This window comes from Orcinus orca, chromosome 3 (genome assembly GCF_937001465.1).
Source record: "Orcinus orca chromosome 3, mOrcOrc1.1, whole genome shotgun sequence".
NCBI lineage: Eukaryota > Metazoa > Chordata > Mammalia > Artiodactyla > Delphinidae > Orcinus > Orcinus orca.
The window spans coordinates 17,934,670-17,948,364 of record NC_064561.1 but is presented as its reverse complement, the minus strand read 5'-3'; the positions used below and the strand labels follow the sequence as shown (position 1 = coordinate 17,948,364).

Genomic DNA, 13,695 nt, shown 5'->3' with positions numbered 1-13,695 from the left:
TGGTCTGTGGTTCATACATCTCAGGGGATGTGGGGCACCTGGCCTGGCTACTCCAAAGGGGCTTCTGATCATGCCCCGGCACCAGGTCTCCCTGCTTGAACTGACCCCAGTCCATCAACTACCTCCCTTTACAGATTCTCTGGGACACATTCCTACACCCCAGGCATCATTTCTTCTCTGGATGAGAGGCCTGCAGTAACGGGGGACTGTGGACTACTTTCTCCTTGTGAGGGGAGTCTATCTTCCTGCACCCACACTTGTCTCCCTACACCCTCCTCTCCACAGGGCAGCCTGGGTAAACGTTTAAGAACGTGAATCATACCCTCTTATCATGCTGTGTAAAGCCCTCCAATGGCTTCCCACTGTTCTCAGCATAAAACCCACACTCCCTGCCACAGCCCACAGCCATCCACACACAGCCTGGCCCCACCTTGCACAACCCTTCTCCACTGTGCCCCTCCCTGCCCGCCCTGGCTGCCTCACTGTTACTTAGACAGGCGGAGTGCTTACTCCCCTGGGGGTCATCGCACTCACTCAGCTTCGCACAGGACCAGCTCCTTTTGATCATCTCTCCTGAAACGTCACCCCCTCAGAGAGGCCTTCCCTGATCCATATCTGCAATGGCCCGACCCCTCCTCACTTGCTCTGTTTGCTTCGTGGCACTCTTTCTACAAGTTCTCTGCCGAGGGCAGCAGACAGGGACACTGTGATGCTTGGCATCATGCGTGTGTGTATCCCAGAGGACACTCCCGCCTTGTCTGTGGACACCTGTCGACAGGCATCAGGCACAGCACCTGTCGGGGGTCTTAGATGTCATCCGGTTTCATTCACATCAGAGCCCTAGAAATATGTGGCTAAAAAGATTTTTGGTTTTTTGTTTTAATACAGTGTATAGGAGGGAATTTGGTTTAAAAAAAACTGCCTATTTCCTTAGGCTCGCTTAATTTGTACTTCCCTAAGTAGGTGGGTGTTAGGAAGTAAAGCATTTTACTTTCCTCTGGCCTTGTTAAGAGGAGCGTGGCCCAGGAAGGCCAACCATGCATTTGTTACTTACATCCCTCCCTCCCTCAAGTTGCAGGGTCTGATACGCACATTGAAGATAATAATCATACCTTATCTGGCTTGTCACCATGAGTATCAGGTGGGACAATACCTGGAGACACCTTTTGTAATCTGCAGTAGCCTTTACATGTGCCACTGTGACTAACTGCATAACAACTGTTCTTCTTGATTAAAAGCTAAGCAGTGAAAGTGTAACAACATTAAAATTGACATCCTGTTGATGTTTGTTTGACCAGGTAACTTCAGTGCATTTATGCAGAAGGAGATATTTGAACAGCCAGAATCAGTTTTCAATACCATGAGAGGTCGGGTGAATTTTGAGACCAACACAGGTAATCCCTCGTCCGAGCCCTGGGCCAATGCACAATCCCTGTGTCATGTCAGCATTAACACACTGCATGTGTCCTGCAGTGCTTCTGGGCGGCTTGAAGGACCACTTGAAGGAGATCAGACGATGTCGCCGGCTCATTGTGATTGGCTGTGGAACTAGCTACCATGCTGCTGTGGCCGTAAGTGCAACATGCTGGGCCCTTGATAGTGCCTGGGAGGCAGTGTTGGCTAGGACAAGATGAGTCTTAAATGCTGTCATGCATTTGGCCTTCCAAATTTGGTGCCATGAGCCAGTACGAGAACTGGCATGGAGCCATTTCTCCAGCAGTTTGGCCTGTGAATGCCTGAAGTTCCCTGCTCACCTGGACGCAGAGGTTCCATTTCATCAACTGTCTTAGAAGCCCAGCCACCTTTGTCCCTGTACTGTTCATGACTGACTTTAGTCCCCATTCTTGTTGGCTTCAGACGCGGCAAGTTTTGGAGGAACTGACCGAGCTCCCGGTGATGGTTGAACTTGCTAGTGATTTTCTGGACAGGAACACACCTGTGTTCAGGGATGACGTTTGCTTTTTCATAAGCCAGTCAGGTAAGGGTTACAGGTTTTCACTAGTTCATCTCAGGGCTCTGTCCTCTCAGTGACACACCATGCAGCTCCCTCCCTCCTTCATCCCATGAAGTTCTCTGCACATAGACCATGTGCCACACTCTCTCATGCCCAGGGTCATTCAACCCTCAGAGCCATCAGCTACTGTCCCATTTTATGGGGAGGGCCATGCAGCCAGGTTCTCCCTCCTCCTGCTGTTCCAAGTCCAGGACTTAAGGGACCACTCACCGAGATACTCAGAAATGTGTGCTGGGTTTAAATTAGAGGAAAGTTTAATTCTGCTAGTTGAGAGTCACTTCAAGAACTGTGTGGGCACCATACAGTGCTCACGCAACCCAACAGTGTGAGGCATGGAGAGACACTACTCAGGTGTAGAGAGCCCAGGCTGCCCTCAGCTCAGGAAACCCTGCCTGGGTGGCATTCTAACACTAGGCTTGGGTGTTTGCTCCAGCTCAAGGCAGGATGGAGGGTCAGGGAGATGATCCATGGCCATATGCTTGGAGTCCCCATGAGCTCTAGGAGGATTTTTATACACTGAATTATGGAAAATCCCAAACTTTTATAAAAGAGAGACTTGCATAAAGAAGCACCTAGGCTCAGCAGTTATGTTATGGAATAACTCACCCATCTTGTGTCATCATATCTACTTTAACCCCTCCCCTTCACTGTGTTATTTTAAAGTCAGTCTCAGACATCATGTTATTTCATCCATAAATATTGCAGAACGTATCTCTAAATGATAAAAGAAAAAATATAACACCAATGTCATTATCGCAATTGAAGCATTAACAGCAATACCCTAATATCTTTTTATACTGCTTTCATTCTGAAGTTTCAATACCATTTCCATTTCAGTAACAAGCTAAGAAAAACTAACACAGACACAACCACCATCTAGCTGACCACCTCATACCCAGGTGCTGCCCTCTGACTTCAGTTGCCACTGTTACCTTTGGGTTTACAATCCCATCAGAGCCTAAAAATGTTTCATGAATTGGTGGAAGCCACTAACCAAAGAACAGAAGTGGTTTTAATGTGAAAATAATGCAGTGGCACCTCCTGAGTGACTTCATAGAAGGGGTTTAAAGTTTCACTTTGTTCACCCCTGTACATTAAATTTTTTTAACTGTATCAAAAATGGGGATGTTGCCGATGAAGATAGAGCACCCCATGAAGATAGAGCTCCCTTGCTCCCATAGGCGCTAAGGGAAGGCCTTGTAGCACCCCAGTGCACTAGACGCAAGTCTGAGCAGAAACAGGAGAGGAGAATTGGGCCATAATAGCACCAGCCTGCACTGCAGAGAAGTTAGGACAGCACAGCCAAGAGTGGTGGCTCTGTGAACATTGAATGTTTGGTTTTATGTTCTGGATCATATTTAATTTAGCTTGAGTTCTTTAGGACTTACAAACATAGGAAGTTTGTGCTGGTTTGTGCATGAACCTATTTAAGCTTTTTTATAAAAATAATTTGAGTACACACTAGGACAAGAAATGTTTTCCTTTAAAACAAGATCTGTTTGAGAAACACCATTTAGGGGCATTCTTGCTTTTTAACTTAAATCTCAGCCCATTCTGAATAAGGCAGTTTAGAGTCCGAGAAAGGGCACTGGGAGCCAGGCCCACACTATCACCCACAGCTACTTGGCCTTGAGTGAGTGAGGCATTGATTTGCTCCATCTCTGAGTACCTCATCCTCAAGGGAAAATGGGGATGATGCCCCCTACAGAGTTGTCATGAGAGTTCAGTGAGACAGTGGATGAGCAAGCACTCGCCACATAAATAGTAGCAAAATCGTGAATCTGAGAATCAACCAGGGCACAAGGCCAGGCTGTAGTGTGTTGAATAGGAAATGGGAAGTGAGAAAGTGGAGAAGTATTTATAAACCACTCTGTCTTAATATTCAAGAGAAATTAGATTAGAGAAGAGCTGGGACAAGAGAATCTTGAACCATTTTTAGAAAAAATAATCTCACATATTTTTCATGAAAACATCAATTGTAGAACTTAAATGTTCTATTCAACACTTAATCATGAACAAACTTTTAATAAATTCCTTCCAAATTAGTTCCACTTACTAATCAGCTTTCATCTTCTAGTTACATAAATGATCACAATGAACCACATTAATTGCATTACTAAACACCCAAGTGATCGAGTGACTCCCATATGTCTGTGCTGTCAGGGTCCCCACATGGAGGCCCCATCCAGTTGAACAGTTTACCAACTTTCATGAGAAAGGTCTTAACATCCCCTAGAACATGCACTTCACACTGAGTGGTAAAATGAGAAGTGATAAATTAATTTCAACCTTCAAATTCAAATCCCTATGAATGTTTTATTTTCCTATTTACTTTTAAACCTAAAGAACTCTCCTTTTTCAAGATCTAAGTGCTAACTGTGTTTTTGGTATTCATAGCCCTTGAATAAGGAGCATCTTACATTAAAAAAAAAAAAAAGAATCAACCAGAAAAATTGTTGAGCATGCATTTTCCTTTCTGAGCACACACCAACTGTGTCTGGACATCAATTTCTGCCTAAGGGCCAGAAGTAAATGAGTTGGGGGCTGGGGGTTAAGGCTGGCAGAGCCCACATACCTGTGAGCTGAAAAGAAGGACCTGTGTGGCAGGTGAGACCGCAGACACCCTCCTGGCACTGCGCTACTGTAAGGACCGCCGGGCCCTGACCGTGGGTGTCACCAACACTGTGGGCAGCTCCATCTCCCGAGAGACTGACTGCGGAGTCCACATCAATGCAGGACCGGAGATCGGCGTGGCCAGCACCAAGGTAGAAGGAGCCATGTGGGCACCCGCAGGAGGGCCTCTGCTGGGTGGGTGGACAGGGGGCCAAGAGGGGAGCCCAGGAATCTGTCTCGTCTTGAGTGGTCACCACATGTACATCACCCCTGCTCTGCTAGCACCACTGTTTTGTCCTCAGGCTTACACCAGTCAGTTCATCTCCCTGGTGATGTTTGGTTTGATGATGTCCGAAGACCGCATTTCACTACAAAACAGAAGGCGAGAGATCATCCATGGCCTGAGATCTTTACCTGGTATGTTCCAGAGCTAAACTGCTCATTATCAAATCCTGTGGACTGTTCCTGGCTGCTCTCTTACTTGACTCTCTCCCATAAACAATGCTGTTAATCATTCCCTTCTCCTCAAAACTTTTACTTACCACTGAATCCCTGAAGCAGCCCCCACTGGGCCAAGATTAAAGTCCGCACTTGTCACCAGGCCACGGAGCCCTGCACTCTGGGCCCCTGTGCCACTGACCTCATCGAGCTCCCTCCCCCTCCCTGAGCTGCCTCACTGACCTTCTGATCCTCAGCAATGCCAAGCTCTTTCCACCACAGGGCTTTTGCACTGGCTCTTTCCTCTACCAAAACCCTCTTCCTCCAGCTCTTCATATGACTGACGCCTCCCATTACCCAAGTCTCAGCTCAAATGTCACCTCCGGGACCCTCCCTGGCCACCCTAATAGGGGCACTAATCCCCTGCCCATCTCTCTAAAAAACATTAGCCCATTTCTTTTCTTTATAGCACATACCATGATCTGAAATTACCTGTCCTCCTGTGAATTGGCTTGTCTTCCCCAACCGTGTCTGCTCAGTGAGCACACAACCGTGTCTGTCAGAGTCACTGCTGGATGCCAGGTGTCCAGCCAGGGCAGACATTCAGTAGTTGCTCAGGAAATACATAAGAAGGAGTGAATGGCCTCACACCTCTTCCTGGCCCAAACTGCTCCTTCACAGTCTCACCAGACTTTATTCTGGAACCAAGGGCAAACCTCAGAGAAGGCAGTGAGGGAAAGCCACCATGTAACCATACAAGCTCTAGGGGTCTGAATCTGACCAAGACAACATGCTGAAAATTTATTGACAAGAAAAACTTTCTTAACTTTAAGCCAGATAATAATCCTGCAAAAACAGGACTCTATTCTGCTAGGCAGTTACCAAGATGTAAACCCAAAGGTCCTGGGGTCCCTTTCAGTCAAAACTATTTTCTTAGTAATATGTTATTTATAGTGAATAAGATGCTTTTGCCTTTCTCTCTGTGTGAACATCTGCAAAGGCAATGATGGCCGCCGCTGGCACTTTAGCACATTTCAAGGCAGAGGCATCACACTATTCCCATGACAGAAATGCACATAGCTTCACTTAGGAATGTCTTTGATGATATGGTAAAATGCATTAGTCTTATTAAACTGCAACACTTTTTAATATTCTATGTGACAAATGGAAGGTATGCAGCACCCTGAGGTTGTTCCAGAGAAAAACGCCCTATGATTGATTAACAAGCTGAGTTGGTACTTGGCAGACATTTTCTCAAAAGTGAACCAAGTTATCCTGACACTTTGAGAAAAACAACTGATAACAGTTTTTGGGGGGTTTTTTTTGTTTTTTTTTTCGTTGCGGAGCACAGGCTCCGGACGCGCAGGCTCAGCGGCCATGGTTCGCAGGCCCAGCTGCTCCGCGGCATGTGGGATCTTCCCAGACCGGGGCACAAACCTGTGTCCCCTGCATCGGCAGGCGGACTCTCAACCACTGCGCCACCAGGGAAGCCCCTGATAACAGTTTTTGTTGCTAATGATAACCTTCGAGCTTTCAACCGAAACATGATCTGGAATACTTGTAGCTGTCAGCTCGAGTTTGACCTCCTCCCAATACTCAGAAACATCTCTGATGAGATCACAGTGATTTTAACAAATATGACTTTTTTAAAAAATATTTTATAATGAAATGTGTCCATTTTTAGAAGATTTGGGTAACTCAGTGAACCAATATTTTGCAAATGGCCAATGCAGTGTTATAAAATTATGCACATGTAAAAGACCCATTTAGGTAAGTGCAAGATAGACAAATACATTTTAATGTAACAAGGTAGGAAAAGTTTGTTGATATGATCTCAGATTCCACATTTGCACCTACCCTTTTAAGAAATTGTCACTTCTTAAGTTTGGTGTACTATCAAAGAACATTCACAATTATTTGAAAAAGTTGTTTAAATATGCCTTCTTTCTCCAACTACAAATCTCTGTGAGGCCAGATTTTCTTCCTGTACTTCAACCAAAAAACATATCACAACAGATTGAATGGGGAAGCAGATAGGAGAATCTGTCTTTTATGAAAAAGTCAGGCATTAAAGATTTGCAAAAATGTAAAATAGTGCCACTCTTCTCACTGATTTTTTTCATTTCATGGGTTTATTATTATTTTTAAATGAATGAATAAGTATCTTTAATTTTCTCAGCTTCTATTCTGGTAAATATTGATAGCTATAACACACAAAAATAAAGGTTTTTAGAAATTCACAGTAAATGTTAAGAGCGTAAGGGAGTCCTGAGACCAAAAAATTTGAGAAGTGCTGGTCCAACCTACACTGGCTTTGTTTCCAGACATGGCATGTGGCCCAGATGAGGGGCATTAGTATGGAGTGTCAGCTGTGTGGCTGGTCAGCTGGGGATTTAGCCCCTCTGAACCTCTGTTGCCTTGCCTGTAAAATGGAGCTAGAAATAACACTTCCCTACTTACTTATGTGCTCAGGAAAGTATAAACACAAATACGAATCACCATCACAATAAAATCCTGGCCGATAACACAAGCTATTTCCCATAATCTACATTTAAAGTCCTTTGAAACTAATACAAGGAAGGCAAGTGTGTAAGTGATGTGAGTTCTAAAACCTTGTCTTATACACCATGACTTTTCTTTGTGAATCTTGTTTTATAATTGGTGTGACTGGCTCTCCCCCTCTGCTATGTGCTTCACTTAGAGCTGATCAAGGAAGTGTTGTCACTGGATGAGAAGATCCACGACCTGGCCCTGGAGCTCTACACACAGAGGTCGCTCCTGGTCATGGGGCGGGGCTATAACTATGCCACGTGCCTGGAAGGAGCCTTGGTGAGCCCCCTCTGACCAACCCCCACCTCCACTGGCCCCTGCATGATGGCAGGCATGGGAGACACCCCAAGAAACCAGCAGGAAGGAGGGCAGGGCATTGTGCTAGGGGAGGGGAGGGTTTCGCTCACTGACCAGGTATTCTAGCTCTGGCCACACGGAGATGAGGGCTCCTGATCTCCTGAAGACAAAGGGGGCAGGGCAACCTTATGAGAGCCCCTGAGGTGTCAACCTGCACCAGGCTCCATCTGGAATAGCTCATTCTTACCTCATGAGTATCTTCTGAGAGGCTGGCAGTTATTGTTTACATTTTACCCAGGAGCAAACTGAGCCTCCAAAAAATTCATCTTGCTCAAAATTACATAGTGGAAGTGATCAGCCTAAGATTCGAAATCAGGTCCATTTGGACTTTGCTTTTTTCCACTGCCACAAGCAGTCTGCATGGGAGGATTTGGGCAGACCAGAGTTGCAGGGTTGGGTCTCTGTAGAGTGTCCCTCTTACTCCTCAAACTTCCAAGGGGAGCTGGGATCCTTCAGGAATGAGCATTGAAATTCCTGTATTTTTTATATCAGTGATTGGCTGTTTTGCCCACTGCAGCTATAAAGATCCATACCGGCTTGAGAGAAAGCCGTTGGAGTAGGGGTAAGATGCCAGGACCACAGGGCTACTGAGAGGGTGGGAAGTGATGTCCAGGGACCCGAGCCTAGTGCTTGCCCTTTACTCACTATCCACCTGCTGTTTATGGATCAACAAGCAAGGTAAATGGGAGACTTGTCACAGGAGACACCCCGAGAAACCAGCAGGAAGGAGGGCAGGGCATTGTGCTAGGGGAGGGGAGGGTGAGGCAGCATTTGGTACCCACACATGGGTATCATCTATAACTCAGCTTGGCTGCCCTTCTCTCCCCGTGGGAACAAGTGGCTGCTCCCCACCACCACCCCCATTTGGAAGAACGATGCCAGTTGTGGGAAACATTCACAGTATTACAGGAAGTGGGGAGTGGGTGTGGGTTACAAGCCATGAATTGCCTGACTGCAGTGAGATTCAACTCCCACATCCTTCCAGTGGATATTCTGACCCCTCTCAAAGGAAGCGAGAGGCCAGGCACACTGCTTCTCAGGGGTAATAGAGGCAATGCCTCGGTGGGGCACACTTTTGGCGCCCCAGCCCTGTGCCTCTGCCATCTGGTGTGGGGTGCTCAGCTGCAGCTCCTGAGTGTGCTGGTGAAAGATGAGTATTCAGCTGTGTCTCCAAGTTAGTCTTGGGGGAAAGAAAGAAGCTTTTACGCTGCTGCTGGCACAAGTCAGTGGCCCCTCTGTGGTGACTTGGGTACCAGCACTTCAGCCGTCTGCGGCATCCAGGATGGAGCCACACTCCTGACAATGTTTCCCTGACCCAAATAAATAGTTCTAGGGAGTTGAGAAATGGTTTCTTCAACACTCTCACCAGTTCAATGACATGGGTTTAATGGTAACTGAAAAAAATGTGTCTCTCTAAACATAGGGGGAAAACTCCATTAACACCCCAGTGTGTGTGTTATTTTGCTTGATAGTTAAGTTGGAGCAACCCTTTGGAAGTTATTAATGATCTAGAATTGGGGGAGTGATTAATCAGATAATTGAATGAAGGTGTAGAATAAAATGCCATCATTACAAATTATAACTGTTAGGGAGGCCATGTGGCTGGCTACAGAGGGGAAGGGGGAAAGCTAGATTGACACTGACTTGTCCATCCAAGGCGGGTGACTGTGTCCCAGAGCTGGTCTGGGTTCACAGGCTGTGTGCTGGGCTTTGTGCATGCTCTGGACAGCAGCCAGCCCTCTCCCCTGGCCCTGGCCTTTTCGGCTGCCCTCAGTGCTGTTGACCGCTCCATGTGTCCATCTGCCTCTTGGCCCTCAGCTCCCTGCTTCCTGGAATCATTCCTTCCCGCCTCCCCTTTCTCCCCTCTGGCTGATCTGCTCCCTGTCTTCCCAGTGTGACAATGATCCCACCTCGTGTTTCCCCAGAAAATTAAAGAGATAACCTACATGCACTCAGAAGGCATCCTAGCTGGGGAGCTGAAGCACGGACCCCTGGCGCTGATTGACAAGCAGATGCCCGTCATCATGGTCATCATGAAGGATCCTTGCTTTGCCAAATGCCAGAATGCCCTGCAACAGGTCACAGCCCGCCAGGTGAGGGCCCTCTGCCACACATGCCTCCTGTTCTCTTCCACACATGCCCGCCTCACCCACCGTCTGCCGGCACCAGCTATGGGTGTTCCTGCTGGGGAGTAGGCGTGAGCACACACTCTCTCCTGGGGCCCCTCATGTGTGGTGCACATTCAGAAAGGGACTGGCCAGCCTGTGGCCATGCCCACAGAAGCTCTTAGGTGAGGCCCAGTGATCCAGATTGCCCAGAGGGGTCCTGGATCCCAGGCATGGAGACCAGAGGAGGTCTGGTGGAGAGCCCTGGGGATAGTTCTGATATTGGCCACCCAGAGTTAGTCAGATTTCACAGGTGAAGGGCATTGTCCTCCACAAGACCGCCCTCACTTCAGCCACTAGCTACAATCTTTGGGTTTCCTAGGCCACCCACACTTCTGACCAACTGGATCCAAATTCAGGAGTTCCCACCACCCCCTCAGTTTCAATAATTCGCTAGAACTTGTAGAACACAGGCTGCTCTCTCTGCCCCGAACATTCTTCCCACACTTCTTCGGGGAGTTGGCCTCTCATCATTCAGGTCTCGATACAAATGTCTCCTTTTTAGAGAGCTCCTCGGACCTCACCACTGTCTCCCAAGCATGTTACGGGGTTTTACCGCACAGGTGGCTTTTATCTGAAATTCATTGTTATTTATCGGTTTGCTTATTTACATTTTTGTTTTCTTACCACTTGACTATGAGCCCCTGGAGTAAGGGGTAAGAGCTCCTGCTCTTTGCAAAGCACATTGGAGCCACTCACAAATGGGTGCTGCATGAACGCAGCAGGAGGTGACCCCCTACCAGGGAAGAATACGAACCTCACCAAAAAAGCCTCCAAACTCTTTGTCCTTTACACAAATCGGATACATCACCTCATCCATAACTCCAGCAAAAGCAAAAGATCACTGTTATGATTTCAATATGTTTATCTCAGAAACTCTGCTGTGTGTGAGGGATTGCTTCTTTCAGAGATGATATGCATCTTGTGATCACATTTCTCTGTCTTAGGGTCGCCCAATCATACTGTGCTCCAAGGATGACACTGAAAGTTCCAAGTTTGCATATAAAACAATCGAGCTGCCCCACACCGTGGACTGCCTCCAGGGCATCCTGAGTGTGATTCCACTACAGCTCCTCTCCTTCCACCTGGCTGTACTCCGAGGATATGACGTACGTCTAAAAATTGCACATCACCCAGCAAAGGGGAGAGACATAACCCAGAGTTCCATTTGGTTCTTAAATACTTATTTGGCATAAAAATTCATAAGAGAAATATTTACATTTAAAATAACTGTTTTTAAAGTAACTTATACCCCCTGAAAACAAGATGGGAACTGCAAGATGTATGAAGGCCATATTAAACCATAAGCTTCTCACCCAGAGGCAATGTTAATTAGCAAATTTAATATTTTATTCCAGTCTTTTCCTTGTGCCTGTGCATTTTTAAAGATTTTTTTGAGATAATATCAAGGATGAACTTTTATAACTTCCTTTTTAACATATTACAAATATTTTCTCACATCTTGAACTTGTAAGCAACACTTGATCATTGCACAATATTCCACTGCAGTCTTACAACACAGATTTTAACAATTACTTAACCGGTCTTCTATTATTTAAACTGTTTCTAATTTTTTGGAATATCTGCATAAATAACAATTGCAGTGAATTATCTTTGTATATACATCTTCCTCCCACATTAGAAGATTTATCCTCAGTCTAGCAAATCATTCAACATTTTGGAACTCCTATACTGTCGATTTCTGTTCCAGAAAAGAACCAGTTTATGATCTCACCAGAAAGTATGTGTGCAAAGAAATAGTTTTACTACAATTTTGAGAAGCTTTAAAAAATATATATCAATACCAAAAACAATATAACAAACATCCGATGGTATATATACCATCCAGCATTGACATTTGCCAACATTTTGTCATTTTTGTTTCTTCTCTTTTTTAATGTTATTGTAAATGAAATAAGACCCTGTAGATAAAGTTGAAGGCTACTTTATCAACCATCCTCAGTCACATTTCCTTCCCAGTCCCCACCCTTAACCAATAATTTAGTGCATCTACTTCCAAGAAAAGTGAATTTTTAACAGTACAAATTGAGCTAGCTGTTTTCAATAGCATGAATCATATCCTTTTAATAGTGTTAACACTGCGTGACACAGGTGCCCCATAAATATTTATTGCATAAACTAAACATTGTACAGTTCAGTGAAGTTTCTGGAATAAGGAACTGCTTCCAAGATGCAGGTCTCAAGTAGCTCATGGTTGGAGGTGCCCAGGAACACCTGTCTCCTTGTCGTCAAGTACTCTGAGAGTAGGCTTTATAAACACAGTGTGTTGCTGAGACTTGTGGGGTCCTGAGCAGCTACTTTCTGTCATTTTAGGTTGACTTCCCCAGAAATCTGGCCAAGTCTGTAACCGTGGAATGAGAACAAGAGTGTGAGAAGACCATCACCACCTTTAATCTGATTTAAGACCTTTCCCAGTGACATCAAGTGGGAAGAAAAGCTGGCATTCTGCGTGTTCTGAGTAGATTCCAGTAGAGCTTGACAGCTTTGACGTGCCTTGTACCCAAGTGCTTTGCTTACAGCAGATAGTGTTTCTCTGTGTCCTGAAGTTGCCAGAGGAGAAGGGAATCATTGTTTACACATGGGATCTGAGTGGACTTTTCCAATACCGTGCAATAGAGATACAGCTCTCTTCAGAGTAACTGTGAACCTTTTTTAACCAACACTAGTTAGTTTTAAAGACAAAATATTTATAATGACAATTGTATAGCTTTTAAGTTATTTTTCTAGTATGTGGCTTTCTGTAGCCAAGGTAACGCCCAGACCATACCCTCAGGCTACCCAGTGCACCCAGTGTCCTGGCAGGGAGCATTCATCTCAGATTTGAGCACCAGGCATTGCCCCTCTGGACTCCTTTCTCCTTTCCCATCCTCTCTTGGCTGCTCCTGAGTCCTGTCCCCTGACTTCAGGAAGGCCCCTCCCACCATCTTCCTATGCCTCTTATAAGTCCTGTCAAATCTCAACTCCCTTCATCAGTGTCTTCTCATCTAAATCTCTCCGACAACTTCTCTCTGATCATGGTTCTTTTTAAGATCAGGCAGTATTTTGGTCCCTGCTCCTGCCCATAGTAAAACAGCCTGAAAAATCCCATGCAAGAGAGTAGTTTCAAGAGGGCTAACTTGCCCTCTATTTAAAAGCATGCACAATCAAAGTACTATGCAATTTTAAGACAATAAATACAGTACAATTTTTTTGCTTGTGCGTGTGGATTTTTGTTATTCTCATTCTTTTCGCATGCTTTTGAGGGCTCCTCAAAACAAACTCAGCAGTGTCTCGTGGGGGCAGCCCTGTTTGTTGGTAGCCACACCCGTGACCTATGTGCTTCTAGGATGAAAATGAGCACTATTTTAACAGAATGGAACAAAATGCAGGAGATTTGGGACTTTGGAATGAGAATCCACTGAATAGCTGTTGGAGGGGGTTGCCCAGAGCCTGAATGAAGCATACAGAGGTGAAACTCAAATTTGTACTTTTTTCCCCCAGTAAGCCTATAAAGTCACCAATTTTATTAATAGAATCAGGCAGGAAGATAGAAAGCCA

General features: G+C 45.6%; 1 protein-coding gene across 1 annotated transcript in view; it reads left to right on the top strand.

Moving 5' to 3' along the window:
• GFPT2 (glutamine-fructose-6-phosphate transaminase 2) overlaps window positions 1-13,356 on the top strand; it is a 46,488-nt gene extending 33,132 nt beyond the window's left edge. Inside the window, exons 11-19 of the mRNA XM_004284055.3 lie at window positions 1,299-1,394; window positions 1,474-1,571; window positions 1,858-1,978; window positions 4,622-4,779; window positions 4,930-5,044; window positions 7,767-7,894; window positions 9,898-10,065; window positions 11,085-11,246; window positions 12,472-13,356. Of these exons, the coding sequence (XP_004284103.2) occupies window positions 1,299-1,394; window positions 1,474-1,571; window positions 1,858-1,978; window positions 4,622-4,779; window positions 4,930-5,044; window positions 7,767-7,894; window positions 9,898-10,065; window positions 11,085-11,246; window positions 12,472-12,516 (1,091 nt within the window). The 3' untranslated portion in view covers window positions 12,517-13,356. The remainder of the gene's footprint in view (window positions 1-1,298; window positions 1,395-1,473; window positions 1,572-1,857; window positions 1,979-4,621; window positions 4,780-4,929; window positions 5,045-7,766; window positions 7,895-9,897; window positions 10,066-11,084; window positions 11,247-12,471) is intronic.
• Window positions 13,357-13,695: the final 339 nt, after the last annotated feature.